At 44.4% G+C, this 25,010-nt stretch overlaps 2 protein-coding genes across 3 annotated transcripts; both read left to right on the top strand.

Annotated features, from left to right (window-relative positions):
- Positions 1-450: 450 nt before the first annotated feature.
- On the top strand, positions 451-15,238 carry prpf8 (pre-mRNA processing factor 8). 2 transcript variants are annotated; one of them, XM_076100575.1, is made up of 43 exons: positions 451-630; positions 1,242-1,359; positions 1,481-1,649; positions 1,845-2,009; positions 2,150-2,368; positions 2,474-2,686; positions 2,908-3,033; positions 3,153-3,258; positions 3,610-3,800; positions 3,947-4,066; positions 4,176-4,365; positions 4,550-4,669; positions 4,841-4,975; positions 5,132-5,261; positions 5,399-5,595; positions 5,730-5,936; positions 6,325-6,488; positions 6,574-6,700; positions 6,786-6,978; positions 7,144-7,331; positions 7,428-7,666; positions 7,874-8,020; positions 8,111-8,321; positions 8,516-8,632; positions 8,748-8,995; positions 9,087-9,266; positions 9,413-9,548; positions 9,714-9,883; positions 10,113-10,242; positions 10,364-10,510; positions 10,665-10,825; positions 10,929-11,120; positions 11,408-11,645; positions 11,814-11,942; positions 12,085-12,198; positions 12,319-12,492; positions 12,631-12,824; positions 12,976-13,215; positions 13,385-13,526; positions 13,643-13,783; positions 13,921-14,060; positions 14,226-14,428; positions 14,558-15,238. In XM_076100575.1, exons 2-43 carry the CDS (start codon positions 1,251-1,253, stop codon positions 14,710-14,712), a joined length of 7,017 nt encoding a protein of 2,338 aa, XP_075956690.1. In that variant the 5' UTR covers positions 451-630; positions 1,242-1,250; the 3' UTR covers positions 14,713-15,238. The 2 variants fall into 2 exon arrangements, with proteins under 2 accessions (XP_075956690.1, XP_075956687.1); XM_076100572.1 differs by having other exon boundaries at positions 1,239-1,359.
- Positions 15,239-15,687: 449 nt separating this feature from the next.
- On the top strand, positions 15,688-24,693 carry rilp (Rab interacting lysosomal protein). The gene is made up of 8 exons (XM_076100583.1): positions 15,688-16,310; positions 17,456-17,579; positions 19,011-19,132; positions 20,135-20,320; positions 21,254-21,423; positions 21,523-21,648; positions 21,763-21,861; positions 22,982-24,693. Exons 1-8 carry the CDS (start codon positions 15,987-15,989, stop codon positions 23,106-23,108), a joined length of 1,278 nt encoding a protein of 425 aa, XP_075956698.1. The 5' UTR covers positions 15,688-15,986; the 3' UTR covers positions 23,109-24,693.
- The last annotated feature ends 317 nt before the right edge of the window (positions 24,694-25,010 follow it).

The following is a 25,010-nucleotide window of genomic DNA, read 5'->3' as shown; positions in this document are numbered from 1 at the left end:
GCAGAACAAACTAAATTCGAGATTATGTACTTTGAAGCCAGTAAACACCCCAAAAAGTGAATAATAGTCTTCAAGAAATCAAACATCTCAGCATGGTGGCTGAGAGTAGGTCTCAATAATAATGACGTCAGTGGAATATTGAGGTAAACATTTTGAATTAATATTTAGTGAAGTTATTGATAAATCGACCCCCTTATCTAGAGAAGGAAATAGCTATTATCGGATTCGGTATGTATCCAACTGAATGCCTTTCTGTTTGTTGTTGAGAGCCTGTAGTTCACATCCCAACGCTACAGGGGGCAGTGGTGCACCGGAAACCGAGTCATCCGGGTACTTTGGAAAATTGCGCTTGTCTAACGTTTGCGTATGTTTTCGACGTAGAGCCTCAACCATTTAGTTGTGTGACGTACTTATATCCGACGTACCGATTTTCTGTGACTTCCAGTGAACTGCGTTCATAGTGTGGCCGCCATCGTCCGTCCGTCGTGCGGTTTTTAAGAAGACAAATCAACACAACGGTGAATCGGAAAAAAGGACGATACAACTTTGGAAAGAGAAATGTTGTGGTAGCCGATTGTGTGTGTGGAACGCGGCTGTCTTCAACGTTGATAAATCCCACCGGGAGTGAAGGTGCGTGGTGCTGTACGCGTTTTCGTTTTTGTTCACGTTCAGCCGATAGCTACTATGCTAGTGTTAGCACTAGCTTACCGCTTCACCCACGCTTGGCCTAACTAACAACTGACTTTAGAGGGCCAACGTCCACTTGAGTTTTTCTGTGAACTGCTTGTGTATCGTGTTGTAAATACTACTTTGATTGCATTTTGTACTGTGAAGTTTACCGAACTTAAAATAAGCCAAGTCTAGTGATCTAACAGGTTTGCACAACGTTGTGCCGTACGGAAGCCATGTTGTTAAGCTAGCAGGCTAACCAGATGAATGGTAATGCTAGTTTTACTTGGATAACATAATGTGCAATAGTTTAATTGTATAACTTGTTTTTAATTAACAAGATTCATTTAAATGTAGTGATTTCTCAAACTTTGCATGCTTTTTTTTTTTTACCGTTAGACTAACTGACCTAGAGTACTCTGTGTAATGGAGTTTTCCATCATTTTGGCTGTTGTGTAATCATGTAAATGTGATTTTTAAATTCAAACGTGTAACCCCACTCATTGATAACATAAAAACTACACACGGACAACACATTGTAAATTGAAATTCGTTGTTTTTGTTATTAGTAGTGAGGCGCCATGGCAGCCACCTTCCCCTACAGAGGGGTCCCTCCAGGGATGCCTCCAGGTGTGCCCCCTCCTGTGCCTGTCCCGGACTACATGTCTGAGGAAAAACTGCAAGAGAAAGGTATGTTTGGCTTTCACTCAATGCAGCATATTCCCAGAAAGGTTAAAAACTACCACGTTATATCGCAAGTGCACGTGAATAATTTTGTCATTTTTGTTTTAAATTTCCTCCAACTCTACAGCAAGAAAATGGCAGCACTTGCAGGCAAAGCGCTACTCAGAAAAGAGAAAGTTTGGCTTTGTGGATGCTCAGAAGGAGGACATGCCACCTGAACATGTCCGCAAGATCATCAGGGACCATGGAGACATGACTAATAGAAAGTTTCGCCATGACAAGAGGGTGTACCTCGGGTAAATATGATTCACACCATAGTGAACTTATCAGTTTACAATTCTAAATGCAACTTTTTCAGAGGTACCTTAAGTAGTTGTAAGCTTAAAACTGATTATTTATGCACAATTTATTGGTTTACTTAATGATCCTTTGCTAAAAGAATATCCATCACCACTGCCACAGCTCATTCTGTATCTTTTTTTGTTGAACAGTGCCCTCAAGTACATGCCCCATGCTGTGCTGAAGCTGCTGGAAAATATGCCTATGCCCTGGGAGCAGATCAGAGATGTGCCGGTCCTCTACCACATCACTGGAGCTATTTCCTTTGTGAATGAAATCCCCTGGGTCATCGAGCCAGTCTACATCGCCCAGTGGGGGTAAGAGAGAATGTGATGTTGGGTGATGCGTTTGTTATCGTGTTCGTAGTAAACGATGCTTACATGTTTGAAAAGTACACATCAAGTATATTATACTCATTTATATATCTAATCTTTGTTATATCTGACCCTCCTCCCAGCACCATGTGGATCATGATGCGGCGTGAGAAGCGTGACCGTCGGCACTTCAAGCGGATGCGCTTTCCACCATTTGATGACGAGGAGCCGCCGCTGGACTACGCTGACAACATCCTAGATGTGGAACCACTGGAGGCAATCCAGATGGAGCTGGACTCTGAGGAGGACTCTTCAGTTGCAGAGTGGCTCTATGAGCACCAACCCCTCAAAGACACTGCGAAGTAAGCCATCGCGTCACTCTTTTCAGACAAACATTTTAAGTTTGACATATTCAGCTGATGTGTATCTAGCAGAATCAAACAATAATTCATTTGTGTCCTCTTCAGGTTTGTGAATGGCACCACCTACCGTCGCTGGCAGTTCACACTGCCCATGATGTCCACACTGTACCGCCTGGCCAATCAGCTGCTCACGGACCTGGTGGATTTCAACTACTTCTACCTGTTTGACCTCAAGGCCTTCTTCACTTCCAAGGCCTTGAACATGGCCATCCCCGGGGGGCCGAAGTTTGAGCCACTGGTTAGGGACATCAACCTCCAGTAAGGACCTCTCGCCTTTAATAAATTATTGACCTACAGACTTTACACTATTCATTTTATTGCATAGTGGAGGGCACTTGGCATACACACTTTCTTAATTCAGCATTTAGAAGATGCGTGTTTCATGTAATTTTTTAAGTGGTAATCCGTTTCACCCCAAACAAAACTAGTAAGTAGATGCTAGATGCTTTGTGTCGTAGCTGATCCTCTGTCTCCTGCAGGGATGAAGACTGGAATGAGTTCAATGACATCAACAAGATTATCATCCGACAGCCTATCAGGACTGAGTACAAAATAGCCTTCCCCTACCTGTACAACAACCTGCCGCACCATGTCCACCTCACCTGGTAAGAAATCAATGAATGAATGAGTTCTGTCTTTAAGTTGCTGCTCATTGACCATTAATTAAATTTAAATAAAAAATATTCAGATCAGAAATTAGATGCTCATGACTTTACCCTCGCAGGTATCATACACCCAACGTGGTGTTCATCAAGACGGAGGATCCAGATCTCCCAGCGTTCTACTTTGACCCGCTGATCAACCCCATTTCACACAGACATTCTGTCAAGGTAAGTGTAGATGACTGTGGCTGATTCTCCACCGTCTGCCTTTGGCAGCTCTGAAAAGATGGATAATACTTTCTTGCTTTGAATAAAGTCCTCCTACAAAGGCGCACTTGCATTGGTCTGCTTGCCTGTGCGTAAGAACTGGAGGAATATTGAAATGAATGGTGACTTTTAGTTGCTGCAGTAGCAGTTGACCCGTCACCATTCAGATATTGATTCTAAATATTTCAAGTTAAAATTGATTTGGGGTAAAACTCTTTAACATCCCATTTCCTTACATTCAGCTGTTCTTTTTAAAAGTCAATATTCTATAACTCGCTCTTAAATTCTCATTGTACTTTCCTGAACCCACAGAGTCAGGAGCCTCTGCCTGATGAAGATGAGGAGTTTGAGCTTCCGGAGTATGCGGAGCCCTTCCTCAAGGAGACCCCGCTCTACACAGACAACACTGCAAACGGCATCGCTCTGCTGTGGGCACCGAGACCCTTCAACCTCCGATCTGGGCGCACGAGGCGCGCCATAGATATCCCCCTGATCAAGAACTGGTGAGCAAACTACCAACGTGTTCGAAAGAGACTAAACGTGTCATTCACAGATTGAACACCGATGGGTCGGCTTTGTGCATCTCATTCAGATGTAAAATTATACTTTTTGAGAAATTCTAAATGTAAGTTGTTAATTTGTCCTTCAGGTACCGTGAGCACTGCCCTGCAGGACAGCCGGTGAAAGTACGTGTTTCATACCAGAAACTGCTGAAGTACTATGTGCTCAATGCTCTCAAACACAGACCACCCAAAGCCCAGAAGAAGAGGTGAGCATCCTTGGGACACTTAATTTTGATTTGATTTTAACCCGTCTTTCTAATTGAATCTGTTTCAATAAGTTTTCTTCTGTTCAATTTTAAATCTGTTGTTTTTCAGGTATCTGTTCCGCTCCTTCAAGGCCACCAAGTTCTTTCAGTCCACCAAGCTGGACTGGGTGGAGGTGGGTCTGCAGGTGTGCAGACAGGGTTACAACATGCTCAATCTGCTCATCCACCGTAAGAACCTCAACTACCTGCATCTCGACTACAACTTCAACCTGAAGCCTGTCAAGACACTGACCACAAAGGTACAATCTCCAGGACAGAGCCGTCTGTTGTTGTAAAAAAAAACTATAAGAATGCAGGTTAAACGATGCTCTGAACTTAGAATATTATTGTTATCCTTTTGGTTTGAAGTTTTGTTTTATTGTTAAAAGGGCCTTACTGTGTCCATGGTTGAGTTACAACTGTGTTCTTGTTTCCGTCCCCCAGGAAAGAAAGAAGTCCCGATTCGGAAACGCCTTTCACTTGTGCCGAGAGGTGCTGCGTCTCAGCAAGCTGGTGGTGGACAGCCACGTGCAGTACAGACTGGGAAATGTTGATGCTTTTCAGGTTAGTTCAGCAACACATTTTAACCTGCAGCACACTCGTCTGGTCCCAACATGGACTCGTGTCATTAAAGCGGCACATTTCCTTCGTCTCACACTCGGAGGCTTCCCCCTCAGGCCTTTTCTTACAAAATTCTCACTTGACTAATCCCAGAACTTTGCCTCTGTGTTGTAGTTGTCTGATGGGCTGCAGTACATCTTCGCCCATGTGGGTCAGCTGACCGGCATGTACCGCTACAAGTACAAGCTGATGAGACAAATCCGGATGTGCAAAGATCTGAAGCATCTCATCTACTACCGGTTCAACACTGTAAGTAAACAACCAGTATACATCATCTGCCAATTGTTTGTGTATTTGAGATATTATGTCTGGTGTCGATAGAAAGCGTTTCCACAAACTATACAACATTATTTTAGCTTGCCGCCGTACGTTTAGATCATGATTATCTCTTTTTTTGTTGAACAGGGTCCGGTGGGCAAGGGTCCAGGCTGTGGCTTCTGGGCTCCCGGCTGGAGAGTGTGGCTGTTCTTCATGAGGGGAATCACTCCACTGTTGGAGAGGTGGCTGGGAAATCTGCTCGCCAGGCAGTTTGAAGGTATGCATATACCCTGTCACATGTTCTTGTGGTGGCCACTTGTATTTCAGAACTAAAATTGAATGATGCTCAGAGGTTTGCATCTGCAGGAACTAAAAAAACATTTAAGCAACAACTGTTTCCAATTGCCCCAACAGGACGTCACTCTAAGGGCGTAGCCAAGACGGTCACCAAACAGCGCGTGGAGTCTCACTTTGACCTGGAGTTGCGTGCCGCTGTGATGCATGACATCTTGGACATGATGCCCGAGGGCATCAAACAGAACAAGGCCAGAACCATCCTGCAGCACCTCAGTGAGTCCTGGAGGTGCTGGAAGGCCAACATCCCCTGGAAGGTCAGTGCTTGAGAGAGATCACTTCCACTGTAGCGGAGAGCGCATGAATTGTTATTAATAGACAATGATTAATCACAGAATCCTTAAAGCACTGCTTTGTTTGAATTAGGGATTTGTCTTGACTTTCATTACAGGTGCCAGGCCTGCCCACTCCCATCGAGAACATGATCCTGCGCTACGTGAAGGCTAAAGCTGACTGGTGGACCAACACTGCCCACTACAACCGTGAGCGAATCCGCCGTGGAGCCACTGTGGACAAGACGGTGTGCAAGAAGAACCTGGGGAGGCTGACTCGTCTGTACCTGAAAGCGGAGCAGGAGAGACAGCACAACTACCTGAAGGTAACGCACCGAAAGAAATGCCTCAAAAAGGAAATTTCCATCGAATAAAAAGCTGTAGTTTTGTATTTGTAAATGTTACATTATAAAATCAATTTTGAGTTATATTTCAGTGGAAGTCCTCTTACAAAGGCGCACTTGCATTGGTCTGCTTGCCTGTGCGTAAGAACTAGAGGAATATTAAAATGAATGGTGTTTTTATTATCTCTGGCTGCAGCAGCAGTTGGCTCCTCACCGTTCAGATATTGCTTAATTTGACCTACATTCTTCGTTACATTACGCTGTTCTAATCGCCCACATGTTTTTTAAATAACTCAATAAATGCATACTGAAGCCTCGGTTCATTGCATTTTGCCATATTTTGAATGAAGTGTATTTGTCCTGCCTACAGGATGGCCCCTACATCACAGCTGAAGAGGCGGTGGCCATTTACACCACCACTGTTCACTGGCTGGAGAGTCGGCGGTTCTCGCCCATCCCTTTCCCTCCGCTGTCCTACAAACATGACACCAAGCTGCTCATCCTGGCCTTGGAGAGGCTCAAGGAGGCGTACAGGTAAAAATTACAACATGAACAACGTCGTCAGTAAATGCCAGAATATTGTTTTCTACTTAATCGTTTGTGTTTCTGCGTCCTCTAGTGTGAAGTCTCGTCTGAACCAGAGTCAGAGGGAGGAGCTGGGGCTCATTGAGCAGGCTTACGACAATCCTCACGAGGCCTTGTCCAGGATCAAACGTCACCTGCTCACCCAGAGAGCCTTCAAAGAGGTAAGGACCCAGACGTGATGCTGTTAATGTGTTTTACACATCATATTTGATTCCCGTCAGTCTAAGAACTACGTTTTCTTTGCAGGTGGGTATCGAGTTCATGGACTTGTACAGTCACCTGGTGCCCGTGTATGACGTAGAGCCCCTGGAGAAGATCACAGACGCCTACCTTGACCAGTACCTGTGGTACGAGGCGGACAAGAGACGCCTCTTCCCGCCCTGGATCAAACCTGCCGACACTGAACCACCACCACTCCTGGTCTACAAGTGGTGCCAAGGTCAGAACCAACAATAGTGTTTACTGTTTAGAGTCTGATCATATTATGTAAAGCCCCAGTATGCCTTTAGGTGGAACTAAACTGTTAATAAGATCTCATCTGATAACTCCCATTCTGTTAACAGGGCCAAAAGTCAAACCTGATCTTTTTGTTAATGCTCCTCAGGCATCAACAACTTGCAGGACGTGTGGGAGACGACAGAGGGAGAGTGCAACGTGATGCTGGAGTCCCGCTATGAGAAGATGTACGAGAAGATCGATCTGACTCTGCTCAACAGGCTGCTGCGTCTCATTGTTGACCACAACATCGCTGATTACATGACAGCCAAGAACAACGTGGTCATCAACTACAAGGTAAACGCACTCCCTCGTATGTACATACATGCATGCAGTTATGTACTTCCTTGTGCCTGAACTTACGCTTTTCCTTATTGACTCGTGTCCTTCTAGGATATGAACCACACCAACTCCTACGGCATCATCAGGGGGCTCCAGTTTGCCTCGTTCATTGTACAGTACTACGGCCTGGTGATGGACCTGCTGGTGCTGGGCCTGCACCGCGCCAGTGAGATGGCCGGCCCACCGCAGATGCCCAACGACTTCCTCAGCTTCCAAGACACGCCCACGGAGAGTGCCCACCCAATCAGACTGTACTGCCGCTACATCGACCGCATCCACATCTTCTTCAGGTGAGAAATGATTCTAACGACTAATGGACATATTGCTTTTTGGCAACACAAGCTCTGATGGACAGCATATGTTTTACAAACTGCCTTTCTTTTTAAATTATTTTAGTTAGTGTATGGCTTTCTGCCAAACGGTACAGATTTATGAACAGGAAAAAGGAGGTTATCGGGGATAAATTCTAAGTTGTGGCTTTTTCGTGGGTCCACCAGGTTCTCTGCTGATGAGGCCAGAGACCTGATTCAAAGGTACCTGACGGAGCACCCGGACCCCAACAATGAGAACATAGTGGGTTATAACAACAAGAAGTGCTGGCCCCGCGATGCCCGCATGAGACTGATGAAGCACGATGTCAACCTGTGAGTTCCACCTCTTAAACTAGCAGTATCTTATTAAATGAATTACCAGATTTGGAGACTAATAACTTTTTCTGATCTTATTCTTCTCAGGGGACGTGCTGTGTTCTGGGACATCAAGAACCGCCTGCCCAGATCAGTGACTACTGTCCAGTGGGAGAACAGCTTTGTTTCGGTCTACAGCAAAGACAACCCCAACCTGCTCTTCAACATGTGTGGCTTTGAGTGCCGCATCTTGCCGAAGTGCCGCACCAGCTACGAGGAGTTTACTCACAAGGATGGTGTGTGGAACCTGCAGAACGAGGTGAGGAATCGATGCCCAAGATATAAGCATCTGTTAATGTTGGCAAGGGATGTACCAATCCGATACCTGGGCTTTGGATATCGGCCGATACGGAGTACTGATCCGATACATTACAGTACTGACACTATCCGTCTTAAAGTGGGCATGATCACATTCCTGTTTCTAAGTTCTCTGGGTTGTATTGTCATGTGTAGGTAACCAAAGAGAGGACAGCGCAGTGTTTCCTGCGTGTGGATGATGAATCGATGCAGCGCTTCCACAACAGAGTGCGTCAGATCCTGATGGCCTCTGGATCCACCACATTCACCAAGGTCAGCTAAAAGCCTTCTCCCAAAGGACGAGAGCGTGTAACACGTGAGGTTTAAGAAAGGAAAAGTGATAATTACCGTGTCAGAATAGTTCAGTACGTACTCTCTTTACCTCCAGATTGTGAACAAATGGAACACGGCTCTGATCGGTCTGATGACGTACTTCCGCGAGGCTGTGGTCAACACCCAGGAGCTCCTGGACCTGCTGGTGAAGTGTGAGAACAAGATCCAGACGCGTATCAAGATCGGCCTGAACTCCAAAATGCCGAGCCGCTTCCCTCCTGTAGTCTTCTACACTCCCAAAGAGTTGGGCGGCCTCGGCATGCTGTCCATGGGCCACGTGCTTATTCCACAGTCGGACCTTCGGTAAGTCAGCATGCAGGCTGCCGTCGTCTTGATCTCTGGGCAGTAAATTATCTTAGAAAACTGGACTTTAATGCCTCTTTCTCTCTTCCAGGTGGTCCAAGCAGACAGATGTGGGTATCACCCACTTCAGGTCCGGAATGAGCCACGAGGAAGACCAGCTGATTCCTAACTTGTATCGTTACATTCAGCCATGGGAGAGCGAGTTCATCGACTCCCAGAGGGTTTGGGCCGAGTACGCCCTCAAAAGACAGGAGGCCATCGCCCAGAACAGGTATTGTCTTAGTCAGATCAGCTTATCAATGACATTTGATGGATTCATAGGATCTGCTGTTCTGCACTGATCTAACAGTATTTATTCTCACAAATGTGAGCTGAAATTTGACAAGGAAAATAACTGTGGTGTTTGCTGTGTTTCAGGCGTCTGACACTGGAAGATTTGGAGGACTCGTGGGACAGAGGAATCCCCCGTATCAACACACTCTTCCAGAAGGACAGACACACACTGGCCTATGACAAAGGCTGGAGAGTCAGGACCGATTTCAAACAGTACCAGGTATGATGGAGACACCACTGATGGGTTGAAGGATGAACCAGGGATCAGTTTTTTTGAGTTTAATTATTTCAATTTGCATGTTAAAATACTGACTTTAATATACTGATAAGTTGCATTTTGACACCAACATACATCTATTGACGTCTCTGTCTTGAATGAGTGCAGGTGCTGAAGCAGAATCCGTTCTGGTGGACTCACCAGAGGCACGACGGCAAACTGTGGAACCTGAACAACTACCGCACAGACATGATCCAGGCCCTGGGTGGTGTGGAGGGCATCCTGGAACACACGCTCTTCAAAGGCACTTACTTCCCCACCTGGGAGGGTCTCTTCTGGTGAGAACACCTTGATACTAAGAATGCTTATAGTACCAGAGTTTAATAGAAAAAATAATTTGATCCATTTAGGGCTCAAACAACTTAAATGTGTGTTACCTGAAAAACTTGCTGTACTTTGTGTGTTTTCTATTTTCCTCCCATAACACTTATATCCCTGGAGCTTGTTTTTCAAGTTGTTTTATTCCTTCACTAAAAAGCATCAATTGTCTCAATTTCTGGACTTTAGGGAAAAGGCCAGTGGCTTTGAGGAGTCCATGAAATGGAAGAAGCTGACCAATGCCCAGCGGTCTGGTCTGAACCAAATCCCCAACCGTCGCTTCACACTTTGGTGGTCCCCCACCATCAACAGAGCTAACGTTAGTACAATTTGTACATTTGTAAATGTATCACGGTTCCTGAAGAACAAAGTCATGAAGAACTGTCTAAATGGTTTAAAGTTGTCTGTCTTGGCTCACGTTTTCTGTCCTCTGTCTTTAGGTGTACGTGGGTTTCCAGGTGCAACTTGACTTGACAGGAATCTTCATGCACGGCAAGATCCCAACACTGAAGATCTCCCTCATTCAGATCTTCAGGGCTCACTTGTGGCAGAAGATTCATGAGAGCGTTGTCATGGATCTCTGTCAGGTAGGTTTTTATGACTTTTTACCTCCTTAATGGAGGTTTTCACAGAAGTGTAAAGTGTATCACGCTGAAGTTTGTTCTTAAAATGAGTTTTCACTTGCTTTGGGATTGTTCTTCCCACAATGCTTATAACTTATTTTTCCCTTTTTGTTTTCAGGTGTTTGATCAAGAGCTGGATGCTCTTGAGATTGAGACGGTGCAGAAGGAGACCATCCACCCCAGGAAGTCGTACAAGATGAACTCCTCGTGTGCAGACATCCTCCTCTTTGCATCCTACAAGTGGAACGTCTCCAGACCGTCTCTGCTGGCTGACTCAAAGTATGACTTTCCAATCTTTCCAAGGCTTTTTGTAAACTCATAATGGAAGAATTTTAAAGGTCCTTTATCTTCTATGCATTAAAATGTGCACCTCCTCCTACAGGGACGTGATGGACAGCACCACCACACAGAAGTACTGGATCGACATCCAGCTGCGTTGGGGTGACTATGACTCGCATGACATCGAGCGCTACGCCAGGGCCAAGTTCCTGGACTACACCACCGACAACATGAGCATCTACCCCTCCCCCACCGGGGTGCTCATTGCCATCGACCTGGCTTACAACCTCCACAGGTACATGACCAGCATGATGGCAGATCTTTAATGATTGATGTAAAAGGAAATGTTATAGATGTGTACAAATATCTAGTATGTATGGCAAATGCTTCACAGCGTTGCCTGAATTTTGGCATCCACTTGGCATTCACACTAGCTTCCCAACTTTTTTTTATCAATAGTAAATCTGTTCATATGGTGTTGTTGGGTCAGTGTACTCTGACCTCCATGAAGTCCTCAACAGAGGTCAAATCAATGAAAAATCTAAATGTAGTGTTTAACTCGTTGTCTTGTCTCCTCCACAGTGCTTATGGTAACTGGTTCCCTGGAAGCAAGCCTCTGATCCAGCAGGCCATGGCCAAGATCATGAAGGCCAACCCGGCCCTGTACGTGCTCAGGGAGCGCATCCGCAAAGGTCTGCAGCTGTACTCCTCCGAGCCCACTGAGCCCTACCTGTCCTCACAGAACTATGGCGAACTCTTCTCCAACCAGATCATCTGGTTTGTAGACGACACCAACGTGTACAGAGTCACCATCCACAAGGTGAGGCGGAATGCCCCCCCCCCCCCCCCCCCCCCCAAACAGAGCACTATTCGTTTTGAAATGACTCCCTCTTACTGTTTTAAATTAAGTGTCTGAATATGTTTCTTTTGCAATATTTAAATGTATCCTCTGAATTTAGTCACATTTATTCTCTGTCTATCTCAACAGACCTTTGAGGGTAACTTGACCACGAAGCCCATCAATGGAGCTATTTTCATCTTCAACCCCAGGACTGGTCAGCTTTTCCTCAAGATCATTCACACATCTGTGTGGGCCGGACAGAAACGTCTGGGACAGGTACGACCCTAAAGTACTCAACTCAGTGACACAGACTCACTCAGAAACACCTTCCTACCCCCTCTGTGTGAGACTAGACAGATGCATGAAGTTGCTCATTCCTTTATTAGATTCTAACTTCCTTCTTGCTTTATCTCTGCAGCTGGCCAAATGGAAGACAGCTGAAGAAGTGGCTGCCCTGATTCGCTCCCTCCCCGTGGAAGAGCAGCCCAAACAGATCATTGTAACCAGGAAGGGCATGCTGGACCCTCTGGAGGTGAGACTCTTTCATGCTAATAACTCTAATAATTACAAGCCTTGAGGGGTCATCTCTGTGTAATTTCTGGAAGTTAAATGACTCCTTTCCAGATCTAATGCCATTCTTCTCTCTGTGCAGGTCCACTTGCTTGACTTCCCCAACATCGTGATCAAAGGCTCCGAGTTGCAGCTGCCCTTCCAGGCCTGTCTGAAGGTGGAGAAGTTTGGAGACCTGATCCTGAAGGCCACAGAGCCTCAGATGGTGCTGTTCAACCTCTACGACGACTGGCTCAAGACCATCTCGTCTTACACAGTGAGTATCACTCTATCATACCGAGTCTATAGCTGTCATACTGTATTGTATACCTGAGCTGATTTCCCTCATTGGGGTGCACATCAACTTATCCCCTGTGTAAATAGTTTGTGTTTTGTGTTCTGTCTCACTCTCTAGGCCTTCTCTCGACTCATCCTGATCCTGAGGGCGCTCCACGTCAACAACGACCGCGCCAAAGTGATCCTGAAACCTGACAAGACCACCATCACAGAGCCTCATCACATCTGGCCCACGCTCACTGACGAGGAGTGGATCAAGGTGGAAGTGCAGCTCAAAGATCTCATTCTGGCAGATTACGGCAAAAAGAACAAGTGAGTCTCACTTCATGGACTGAATATTTGCCTGAAATAAATACAGTATGTTGCTCAGATAGTTTTGTATCCAAATGTTCTGTTCAGTAACTTCACAGAACTAAAGCTAAACTTGTGTCTAGTAATCAATGCTTCCCTTGCCTTCGTCCAGTGTGAACGTGGCCTCACTGACCCAGTCTGAGATCCGTGACATCATCCTGGGTATGGAGATCTCCGCTCCGTCTCAGCAGCGCCAGCAGATCGCCGAGATTGAGAAGCAGACCAAAGAGCAGTCGCAGCTCACCGCCACGCAGACCCGGACTGTCAACAAGCACGGTGACGAGATCATCACCTCCACCACCTCTAACTATGAGACCCAGACCTTCTCCTCCAAGACAGAATGGAGAGTCAGGTGAGCGGACTGATGGTTTGAATTTGTTTTGAGGCATTTCTTCTCCCAGGAATGAGTTTATCATCCACAAGGAAAAATAACCATTGTAGTAATTTGGGTAACTAGGTAATCCTGATGTTTTTTTCCCCGTCTCAGTTGTCTTTAATGTTCCTTGTGCTTCACCTCTCAGGGCCATATCCGCTGCCAACCTCCACCTCCGAACCAACCACATCTACGTGTCATCTGACGACATCAAGGAGACGGGCTACACCTACATCCTGCCCAAGAACGTGCTCAAGAAGTTCATCTGCATCTCAGATCTGCGAGCACAGGTAGGGTTCATAGTACTGCAGTCGATAGACAAACTCTCCACCCGAGGGTCTCTCATCAAGTCCGTGCAAAGTAAAGCAACAAACTGTGGATACTGATGTGCGCTGTGTTGTTCCAGATTGCAGGCTACCTGTATGGCACCAGTCCACCAGACAACCCCCAGGTGAAGGAGATCCGTTGTATCGTCATGGTGCCACAGTGGGGAACACACCAAACTGTTCACCTGCCCAACCAGCTGCCTGGTCACGAATACCTCAAAGTAAGACAAATGTGCACTTTGACAGAATCTTCCAGCACATTCTTTACCATTTTATGATGGATGCTAGTTAGTTGTATTCGCTGATTTGTAACTGATTTTAAAATGACAATTTCTAACTTTTACCTTTGTGTAAACAGGAAATGGAGCCCCTCGGCTGGATACATACGCAGCCTAATGAGTCGCCCCAGCTGTCCCCACAGGACGTCACCACCCATGCAAAGGTCATGGCTGACAACCCCTCTTGGGACGGAGAGAAGACCATCATCATCACTTGCAGGTATGATTCATGACTGTTGAAAGTAAAATCTGGAAGTCTATATTCCAGATCTGGACCGGCCGCTTTGCTCCTACATCTGTGCTCTGCTTCTTGCCTGCTGTTGTTGTCTGGTGCTTTTTAATAGTGAGGAGTTGTTGCTCTAATGTATTTTACCTCCGTTTTCAGCTTCACCCCCGGCTCGTGCACGCTCACAGCCTACAAGCTGACACCCAGTGGCTACGAGTGGGGCCGGCAGAACACAGACAAGGGCAACAACCCTAAAGGCTACCTGCCGTCCCACTATGAGAGGGTGCAGATGCTGCTCTCTGACCGCTTCCTGGGCTTCTTCATGGTGCCTGGGCAGGTCTCCTGGAACTACAACTTCATGGGTCAGTAGCCATAGTTTTTTGTTTGTATCTTTATAAACAATGGCTTATCAAGTCAGAGCTGCTTTACTAAAGTCATGCATGTCGTAGAATCTGATTTTTAAAACAAACATTTTGTTTGTCTTTTTCCAGGTGTTCGCCATGACCCCAACATGAAGTACGACCTGCAGCTGGCCAACCCAAAGGAGTTCTACCATGAAGTCCACCGGCCCTCGCACTTCCTAAACTTTGCCTCACTGCAGGAGGGCGAGATCTATAATGCGGACCGGGAGGACATGTACGCCTGAGAGCAGACGTCCTGCTCGCCACACATTTTGTAGATAGCTCTGCCACGATCACGTGGAGCCAGTCCAGAAGAGTCCTTGTAATATTTCTATTGAACACATGCAACTGTGATGTTTTGGAAATTTTGATGTAAAGGCTTTGGGACATTCTTAGAAAAAAGTTTTTGTTTGTTTTTTAAAATATTTTCTACAAATGTTTTTGTTCCCCACTCTCGTACCTCCATTATTACAGTAAAGCTTCTTCAACAAGATGCAGTCTTTCAACGTTGTGTGGCTTGTGATGCATCTAAACATAAGTACATTTTCAGTGTAGTTTGCAGTACACAATACTTTGGGGTAATATTTGATAATTATCGTTTCAAAAGGGTAAAGACTCATTTCCCCTTTGCTCTAGAGAAATGAAATTGAAAGTTGTATTTTCTTGCCAGTAAAGCCCTGTTACCATGTACTGTACACCCTCTGACATTGTAGCTTGGGTTTAAATAAAGATCACAGGTTTTCTTTTTTTAAATAAACATTTGTCATGTGATATTGTGATGTTCAGTTATTCTAATTGCTTAATAAAACGGTGTAACCAGAAGAGAAGTGAAGCATTTATGTTAATTTTGACTGTGCGGTGGAACTTATTTGGCTTGCTTCCCTTTTTCGGAGAAGCCGGAGGTCAACGCCACCTCAAGTGAACCCGCTTGGTTTGGTGTCAGTGAGCTGCTCAAGCACACTGTAGCAATCTGGATACCAGGATCTCGAATATAGGGGCCTGCCATTGAAAGATGTCTCTTTACTGGAGTCTAACCTGTGTGGGACTTCATTTTACTTATGTGATTGACAGTCATAGGTCAGCATTTGTGACTGCAGATCAACAGAGGAAATTCAATGTTCACGCTCTGGTGCATGCATCAGTATGCTCGACCTGGCAGGCGTGTGCGTGTGCGTGTACTCTAATTACATTGGTCAGGAAAGTAGGAGGATCCTACAGTGAGTAGACTGCAGGAGAACTGTCCAGCCTTGTACTACGTATTTCACAGCGAGAACTCGATGTTCTTGTTTGTTTTGGTAGGCTGTGTTATTTTGAGCAAACATTAACAATGCAAGAGGTGTTGTTCGTAGATACGCAAGACAAGTTCAGGCGTGTCTGCAGCGCGGGCTCAACTATGTATTCCCTTTAAACTTTCTGCACTCGTTTGTAAACGGCTTACTGTCACGTCGCGCTGACTGGTCGCTGTCGGTTTCGATACCGGATTTAAGAGCATGTGAAGTGAGCTGGTCGCCACTCGAACATGGAGGCACCCGAAGCACACTCGGAGGGCTGTTTTCACCGGACGTTCTCGGCTCTGACCGTGGACGACGTGTATGAAATAGCCAAGCTGATCGGCACCGAGGTGGAGAAGCTCATCGACGGCGGGGGCAAAGAGAGCGTCGCGGGTCTGGTGCCGAAAATAGTGAAAGTGCTGGAGCTCCTGGAGAACTTCGCCTCGAGGAACCACGCGCACAAGCTGAAGGAAGAGGAGCTGCTGAAGACGTTCGAGACGATGCAGCTGCAGCAGCAGAAGAAACGTGCGGCGAAAGAAAGCGACGAGGGCAACGACAAACATGAGATACGGGTGAGAGACGTCTGTGTGCTTGTTTACACCGTCGTTACAGCCTTGCTTAGGGGAAGCCATTACGTCAGACGTGTTTATTATAGTACAGCATGAGCAGTAGCTTCAATTAAATTGGTGCACTTGGTGTAATTTAGAAGACTACAGTTATTATAAAAAAAAAAAAAAATGTTTATGAGTTTGTGTATAGCATTAAGTATTCTATCTTGCATATTGTATGTTGTACATTGAACTACCAATGGGACAATGTGGGCTACTAGGTAGTTTAACTGGTTTGTGGAAATTCAGTTGAAAGAAACTTTAAATAGTAATATGCACATAGGTGTGATATCAGGGGTCAGCAGGACCTCAGTTGCTCAATTCTGCCCCGGGGCCCCCAAGCAGAATCAATCCATATGGTTCAATATGGCCTCGACTGAAATGTAACACCTCATTCTGCAAAGTAAACAAACAGTCATATTGGTGTCGATGCTGCATACAAGTCATGCTACAGAGTTATAAGTGTGTTATTAATTATTGAACTAGTACATATGGGACATAAAAAAAGACACGCAGTAAAATGCTGCTTTGACATGAGTAACATAAAGAAAAAGAGGGAAGTTGGTACAGTACTGCCACAGCAGCAGCCATGCCGTTGTACCATGCTGTGTTATGGTTAAATAACACACCAAAGAACCGCATTGTTGTGGGGCTGTGTGACAACCAATCTTTTAAATGTTTCTTGCGTAGGAAAAGAAAGGATTTGTTTTAAATACTTTGATCATGCCATTAAAGGCTTAACAAAGATGTTGTTCTTTGTGCTTGTAGTAGTAGTGCTGATTCATCCTCTGCATGTCTGACTCTATAAACTTGAATCCGTATTGTCGGTGCATGACAGACAGGGTTATAATCGTTACTCAGAAAGCGAATGAAGGGGTGTGGTTGTTGGAATCATTTAAACAAAAACATCTGTATTCACTTAACAAACTGACACACCCGCTTGGACAAAACTTATTTTGCTGAAGACAAATATTTACATGTTCATGAGATTTTAACGGCACAGAGGGCAATTACATCAGGTCTTTTTTTTTTTTTTTTTTTTGGTGAAAGTTTAGTATCACATCTCTGAGGTTATGGTTTTACAGTCTGTCTTCCATCCTCTCGAGCAGGAGCTGCAGCAGAAGGAGCAGCAGTGGAGACGGAGGTGTGAGGAGCTGGAGGCCCAGGTTCAGCTGCTCCAGGAGGATAAAGAGGAGCTGCAGAGCAGACTGAAGGGCAGCCATGCAGAGGAAGGTATAGGTCCCAGGGTTGTAATGTTAAATGTTAAATAAGCTTGGAAACCGGGCATTTGGGTAAATTATTTCCCAAATCAGCTCCAAAATACATCATCCATGCTACCTATTGTTTGTATACTCACATGACGGTTTAAGTCACACCCTAAAAATGGAGGTGCACATTAACATCTCATGAAGCCTGAGGGAATCATGGGGATTTCTTACACCTGTGAGAGTTGAGTGGACGATCAAAACTGGAAATGGTGAAGCCGTGGGTGTTTTTCCCACTCATCCAGGGTTGCCATGAGCTCTTCTCTAAACAAATCCACTTTGGGGCCATTTGACTGCGTAGTTTTTCTACTCCAGCATGCAAATGTGGTAACTGTACTTTCCACGAGTACTAGGCCTACTTCCCCACCAGTGACTGTGCACCGTGTGCAGATTCAAAGCAGTGGGTTAACAGTCATATGCACTGAGGCTGAAAGTCGTCAAACTGGTCGTTGCTGTGTTTGTAGTGCAGTTATTTTGTGAGGTGAAGCATCAGAAGTTGTCACAGGCAGGAGAGGACTCAGAAGAGCGCTGTGCTTACATAAAATCATAAAAAACATTAAATCATAGGATTCAAAATTGGCACAGTGGTGTTATCATAATGTTTTTTCTTTAATCACAATCACGCTAACTGGCTGAGTAATGACTTGTTGGTTCACATCATTTACATTTGACAGCTACTTAATACTTTTTTTTTTGATAGTTGACAATGTGAAACAGAAAAGATTTAATTAGGCCTACCTCTTCTCAGTAATGTGAGCCAGAAGGTGGAGTCACTTTGCTGACTCTTGTTTTCTTGTACTGACAGGAAAATCACCACGTCTTAATTAATGATTTATTTGACCATGTGGCAGTTGAACGTGATCCTTCATTTTACGTTATGAATGTGACGGCTGCTTCACTCGGCTGACTTGAAGTTCAAATGTGCCGTCGATTATTTAAGTTTATGTACAAGATTTTAGTGTTAAGGGACGACAGTATCTGGTTTAAAAGACGCTGCAGCGCCAGTATGTCTAAAGAGTCAGTTAATCCAAATAATAAAACAAACAAAAAACATCTTGCCATGAATGGTATGGCTGGAATCAAAGTAGCTTTATTGTATATTTTCATACCCAGTATGCAGTCTTCACTCTACTTTTCACATTTCCCACGATTAGTTTATTACACAACTCTACAGATCAGTAAAGAGGCTTTATTAACCATCAATGAACTACATAATGTAACAACATAACCCTACCTTTTCCATTCCTGACTTTTGTCATCAATTGATGATCTTTACTCTAAATTTATAACAAGAATTGTAGCCAGCAGTCAGTGTAAAAAAAGGCTTCCCAAAAAGGATGTAAATTTAGGGCCACTGTTATTTACCTGACGCTCTTTGTTTGTGTGTTTATGTGAGCAGACCGGACCCAGCGGCAGGAGCGAGAGGTGATGCTGAAGCTGAAGGAGGTGGTGGACAAGCAGAGAGATGAGCTGAGGGCAAAAGCCCAGGAGATAACCACCATTTCCAAAGAGACAGAGGCGGTAAGGAGAGACAAACACGCACGTTTACGACGATGCTTCCGCGTATGAACACATTCACGCACAGCAGCTCGCAACTCATTTTTTACATTTAATTGATGAAACAGCTGATGGCGGCTGGCATTCACTTGGTTTCTAGCCTGAAGATAAAAGTAGAAAGAAAGCTGTTGCCTTTACTGTCGTGCATGACACCGATAAGATTTGGACACACTTTTATAATATGTATGGCTGTGGCTACAAAGGTCGGTTTCCTCATAGAAACAATAATGTTTACATAATTACATAGCTGTGTAACACATGTAGCATCAAAAGAGAAGCGACATCATGTAAACCCCACCAATGAACACGCTAGAAGACAAGGAGTGTGTCCGAGGAAGAGTGTGCAGATTATCTGCATAGTTACCCGCTGAGGATTAAGCTGCACTCAACACAAGTCTGGACAGAGTTTTCACCCACACACACACACACACACACACACACACACACACACACGCACACAGCCACAGTGTGTGTGGGTGTGAGTGTTTGCACATGGTTCTGTGTTAAGGCACGTATATCACGTGATTTAAATAGCAGCCATAACTGGGTGTGTGTTGCTCCCAGTCAGTTGACTCACATCTGAAAAAAAAAAAAAACAGCTCATGGTCAACTGAACTAGTTTCTCTGTTTGCTCAATGGAATGCCTAGAATTTCTTTTCATCCTTAAAATGAATGCTACACTTGTGTGGTTTCATTCCTTGTCCTCGCCGTCCCCCAGACTTTTGGTCCAAATCACACGCATGGAGACATTTTGACCCACTGCAGATAGATTGTCTTTTTGGTTCAGCCCTGGCTTGTTACTTTCGAGTTAAACTATATTTATACCTGGTGGGAAATATGGAAACTATTTGTTTGTCTTTTAACCTGTTTAATTTGTCAACTTGCTGCTGCTCATGATTAAAAGTAGTTTATCTGTGTGTGTGTGTGTGTGTGTGTGTGTGTGTGTGTGTGTGTGTGCGCGTGCAGCTCCAGGAGCAGTTGGAGCGCTTCATGAAGATGAACGCGGAGCTGCGACACAAGCAGAACGTGCTGCAGGCCCAGCTGAAGAGCACCGTGGAGAGGAAGGCCGACATGGAGGCCGACCTGAAGGAGAAAAGCAAAGAGATAGAAAACCTCCAAACACAGCTGGACAAAACCAACAGCAACAGCCCTGTATGCGTGACTCTTAAACCCTTCATCCATGGGTCCTTTATTTCATGTAAAGAAAAAAATATAATACTTCTCACGTGTATTAAAGTGTGTTTGCTTCTCGAATTCAGAGATGCATTCACATTTTATTAAAAATCCATCAACTTCAAGTCAAAATGGATCTGGACAATTAACTAATTCTGATGCTTCACTCATTCTTAAATGTTCTGGAAAAGAGCTGAAGATTTAAAAAGGTAAATAAAAAAACAATGGTACTACTGATCAAACTACAAACTATACCCTCTTAACTCTAAAACAAGCGACAAGGACTGCAGGCAGTCGGCTCAAACCCGTTCTATAAGTCACTTCATACAATCTTGCCAAAAACCAAACTAACCTCACCACGCTGTCTGCGGCTGAGTGGTGGCAGTGTGTGTACTGGTAGTTCCATTAGCTGTTAGCTGTAAGCCAAACACATCGTCCGAAAACAATCACAGTGCGCAAACTGTTTTTCCCCTCACTTTGTCTCTGGGTGCAGAGTAGCGTCTGGGGGGGGGGGTCGTTATCACAAGCACCCCCTACCGGCCAGTGACCGGTTTAGAGTAGTGAGTGAGGAGTAAGCAGGCAGTCAACAGCAGTACGAAACAGGTAATAAAACGTGTTTTTTTAGAAAGTGTGATTCACCGCAACCACGAGAAACTGGGCACCCAAAATATAATGCAGTTTGCTGCAGTCGACTACAAGATGGACAGACACAGAGGTGCACACTCATTCTCCGTCACACACACACGCCACCGATCGCATGATCTTCCTGGCGGAGATACTAGCTGCTTTCAAACTTACTCCAATCGGAAAAAACATCATGTCTTTCCTCCGAGCTCAAGACTTGACAGTTTGTAGTTGACTGTAGTTTGAAGTAGTTTTGTAGTCAGCATGACCTCTCTGTTCTCCCATCAGTCCAAGTCGAGTCAAACCGCTCGCGAGTCCAAGAAAAAGACGTCAGTTGACCAGAAGGATCCCGATCCGCCGTGCTTCACCAAGAAGGAGGTGCGTGACATCATTTTTGAGAGGAACGAGCTCAAAACCAACCTCTTCCTGGTGCAGGAGGAGCTCAACTACTATCAGAGGTGGGTCTGCTGTGTGTGTGTGTGTGTGTGTGTGTGTGTGGACATGTCTTGTTTTGCCATTTTTTATGTTTAAATGAAAATGATTGTGTGTTTCTGCAGGGAGATCCTGAATGAAGAGAGGTGTCCAGGTTTCCTGTTAGAAGCCGTCCGCTCTGCCATTAAGAAAAGGAGAAAGCTCATTAAGGCAAAGATGCTTGGCTTTGGTGCAAACGACTCCAGCAGCAGGTCTCTCTTAAAAACACTCATCACATCACACCCAGAAATAATGGGCCAGTGGAGAAATATGTTCACAACAGAAGGGTTTTTATCACTGTTTGTTTCTTTCTTCTTCTTCTTCAGTGACGAGGAGGAGAGGTCTTCTCTGTTCGGGCAGACAGAAGTAGATGGCTCTGAAGTGGACGGCACCGGCAAACCAGCTGAGTCACGCATTCGAAACCTGTAAGTACAACTTCCACCCTATAATGTTACACTGTTACACCGCTCAGACTTCAGGACACCACAGTGCTGGTCTGCAAAATATCAGAGACGATGTGTCGATAACAGCATCTGTCGCTGCTTATGTTTTTGCTTTGAGAGACGTTGGTTTCCCTGCACGCATTGGCTTTACAGGGTTAAATTAAGCAAAGGAAAAATGACCAAAACACACATGATGTGCATACAGTGTGCTTCTCTTGATAATAATGTGTAATGTAATGTGTCCAAAGAAGAGCCCCTCATTACGTGGTTCAGTGGATATGTTTTCATTTATCTAGTGAATGTGTACCTTTGACACGGAGGATTATCTTCATGTTGTTTGCTTGAGGCATGGGAGGGAGAAGGAGAAACGTCCAGACATGTGACCAAAGTTCTCAGATGGATGTGAACTGTCTTCATTTTAAGGCTCTTTACCAACTGAAGCATGATGCCTTTCTTCGGACTAATTTAAGTTCTTACGGTGTTTTATTTCATTAATATGTGAACGCTAAAACACAATTTAGAGTTCACTTACCGCATAGCATTACAGAAAATCAACAAAATAGATTTCTTTGATAGATTGTTATTACCCTTAGATTAAGTCTGTTTTCTCAGAAATGTGCATATATTAAGATAGAGGATGTTAACCCGCTTGAACTAATGAAGAATAAGGACTACAGGGTTTAACTTGCAGGCATGGAAATCTTATTTACACAATCAGTCTAATATATATGTTTTGCATTTTGCATGGTCACTTGGGCTTCAGATGATCTGAAATTAAAAAAGAAACATAAAAAAAAAATAAAATTCACCCCAGAGTCTCCCAAGAGAAACAAGTAGAGAGCATTTATTAAGAAGAATGATACGTTAATTGCTAACAAGTGAAGCACTTTGCATTGCAACCATCATTAAATGCAAAGCAAGAGCAACAACAACACAGCAGACATTGTCTGTGATTTAGGCATTTTTTCCATCTCTCTCTCTCTCTCTCTCTGCTGACGCTGTCACTGCCCTGAGATCTCCGTCAATCCAGGACTATATTTAGCTGTAATCCCTGACAGCAGATCTGACCTCAGGCCTGTCTTTTCTGCTTTTTCGGCTGCAGCTTTGGCTTCCTGACGCGGTCGGGCAGCGGCCGGAGCCCCACCCACATGAGCAACTCCGCCTCCACTTGGGAGATCATCGGAGACTCAGAGGCCACCAATGAGAAGGGGCTGGGACCGTCCCCCTGAGCCGGGTACTGACCTCTCGCTGTGAGACACCCTTCTGCCCTCAGTCAGGACTTCTTCCTCAGCTTGAGACAGAAAATGTGGCTCAGGGAAAAAAAAAATCACGTGGACATTTGAACGCAGCACCAGTGTGTGAAACACAAAAGCACTATGTGAGTGTGTGGGAAAAGAAAGTGAATGGAAAACTTTTTTTTGGGCTTTATTTCAGTCATAAATAGGCTACTTTCATTTCCCCTTTTGTTAATTTCACTCTTGCCGTTTGTCCCCTTATTTTTCCATAGAAGTGATAAATAAGTACATATAGTATACTAGTAATACAGCAGATATAGTACAGTGTACCACACTACTAAGAGGGATACTTTTTAACCGCACAAAAGATACTTCCATGTATGATTGAAGTATAAATACAACAGTCTTTTGATGTATTTTTCATTGTGAGGAAAGTACAAAAATGGGTTATTGCGCATATATATTTATATATATCCTCATATTTATATATACATTTTTACCAAAAACCAAAGACATTACAAAACGTATATGAAACTCTCCCCTCCAGTAATATTGAAGCAGTGTGTATGTTAAGTTCACCTCTGTCCTGTTGGTCATTTTATTACGATCAAGATTTTACCACCATTATATCAAGTCACTTTTACCTCAGTCGGGGTATTTTTAAGGCATTTGTTGACTCGTGTATTTTTCATGATTTGAAGCACTTTTATGCTCAAGGACAAAAAGAGAAAGTTGTCGTCATATTACCAGTCTCTTCCAGCAGTGAGTGCATTTTAATCCAGTGAGCCTTAATTTACTGCTTGTATTGTTATAAAATATATTTTCTTAATTTTCCGTCATTGCAGAGAGTCAAAGCCTTTGGCTGGTGTGTGTTTGATGCTGGTGCCATAAATGTGTATGTGTAAGCACATGTATTCTGTCTGCACGGTACCAGCCTCTGCAGATCGGTTACTTTACTCTGTTCCCTCTTAAAGTACTATTTTGGGGGATCTATTGGCAGAAATGGAATATAATATTCACAAGTATGTTTTCTTTAGTGTATAATCACCTGAAAATAAGAATACTTGTGTTTAGACCTTAAAATGAGCAGCTCCTCGTCACAGAGCCGGCTGCAATGTTTCTACAGTAGCCCAGAATGGACAAACCAAACACCGGCTATAAAGAGGGCCATTCACATTTTTGTGTCAGCCAACGTAGTTCTCCTACAATCTTGGCTCGCAGGAGACGTTTCAGTTGGTTGCAATGTGCAACCTCACCGCTAGTTGCCGCCAAATACAACACTCTGAACCCTTAGTGTGTGATTATAACGCTACTCAGACAATGACAGACCTGTGGGGTATTAGTTGAGACAATGTATGACCTTCCAATCGGAGCATGTTTTCCTAAAATACTGTGTTCGCAATTTATTTTTGTAAGCACGTTTTTTCTGACAAAACAGATTTAAGATGTGAATTGCCATATGAGTAATTTTTATTGATGAAATGTGATAAAAACTATTAAAAATGTGGATTTTCTGCGATGTTGAGATTTGAAGCTTCAATAAAATCCATTAAACACAGAAATGTATTGAAAATAGAAATGATCTTAATGCATTTTTTTCCCACGATTCAAGAAAAAATAGACAAGACCAGATTTAAAAAATGGCATTGTGCACCAAATGTTGCTGCTATTGAATGAAAGCAGGAGCTCAAAGTGATCACGTGACCATCTTTGTACTGACTTTCAAGACTTATAAGGAGGGCGAAGGCGTTCATCATGTCCTGGAAGAATGTCAACAATAGATTGTGGGGAAAAGGTGAACATCAGGGGTGTGTGTTTGCGTTTGTGCGAGTCCCACCAGTGTGTGCGGCGAGTTTTGTGTGTTAGTGTTCGCCCATCTTTAAAAAGCTCTGTGTC

The sequence above is a fragment of the Anarhichas minor genome, unplaced genomic scaffold, assembly GCF_050575085.1.
Source record: "Anarhichas minor isolate MPS153535 unplaced genomic scaffold, ASM5057508v1 ptg000026l, whole genome shotgun sequence".
In the NCBI taxonomy this organism is placed as follows: Eukaryota; Metazoa; Chordata; class Actinopteri; order Perciformes; family Anarhichadidae; genus Anarhichas; species Anarhichas minor.
Note: the sequence above shows the minus strand (reverse complement) of the source record. Positions and strands in the feature narration are given on the sequence as shown.

Bases quoted from the DNA above. Each gene is read 5' to 3' on its own strand.
- rilp (XM_076100583.1), top strand. From the start codon at position 15,987: ATGGAGGCACCCGAAGCACACTCGGAGGGCTGTTTTCACCGGACGTTC. The intron at 17,580-19,010 runs GTATAGGTCCCA...TTATGTGAGCAG, and splicing joins GGGCAGCCATGCAGAGGAAG to ACCGGACCCAGCGGCAGGAG. The intron at 21,424-21,522 runs GTGGGTCTGCTG...GTGTTTCTGCAG, and splicing joins GAGCTCAACTACTATCAGAG to GGAGATCCTGAATGAAGAGA.
- prpf8 (XM_076100575.1), top strand. From the start codon at position 1,251: ATGGCAGCCACCTTCCCCTACAGAGGGGTCCCTCCAGGGATGCCTCCA. The intron at 7,667-7,873 runs GTGAGAAATGAT...TGGGTCCACCAG, and splicing joins CGCATCCACATCTTCTTCAG to GTTCTCTGCTGATGAGGCCA. The intron at 10,511-10,664 runs GTAGGTTTTTAT...TTTTGTTTTCAG, and splicing joins TTGTCATGGATCTCTGTCAG to GTGTTTGATCAAGAGCTGGA.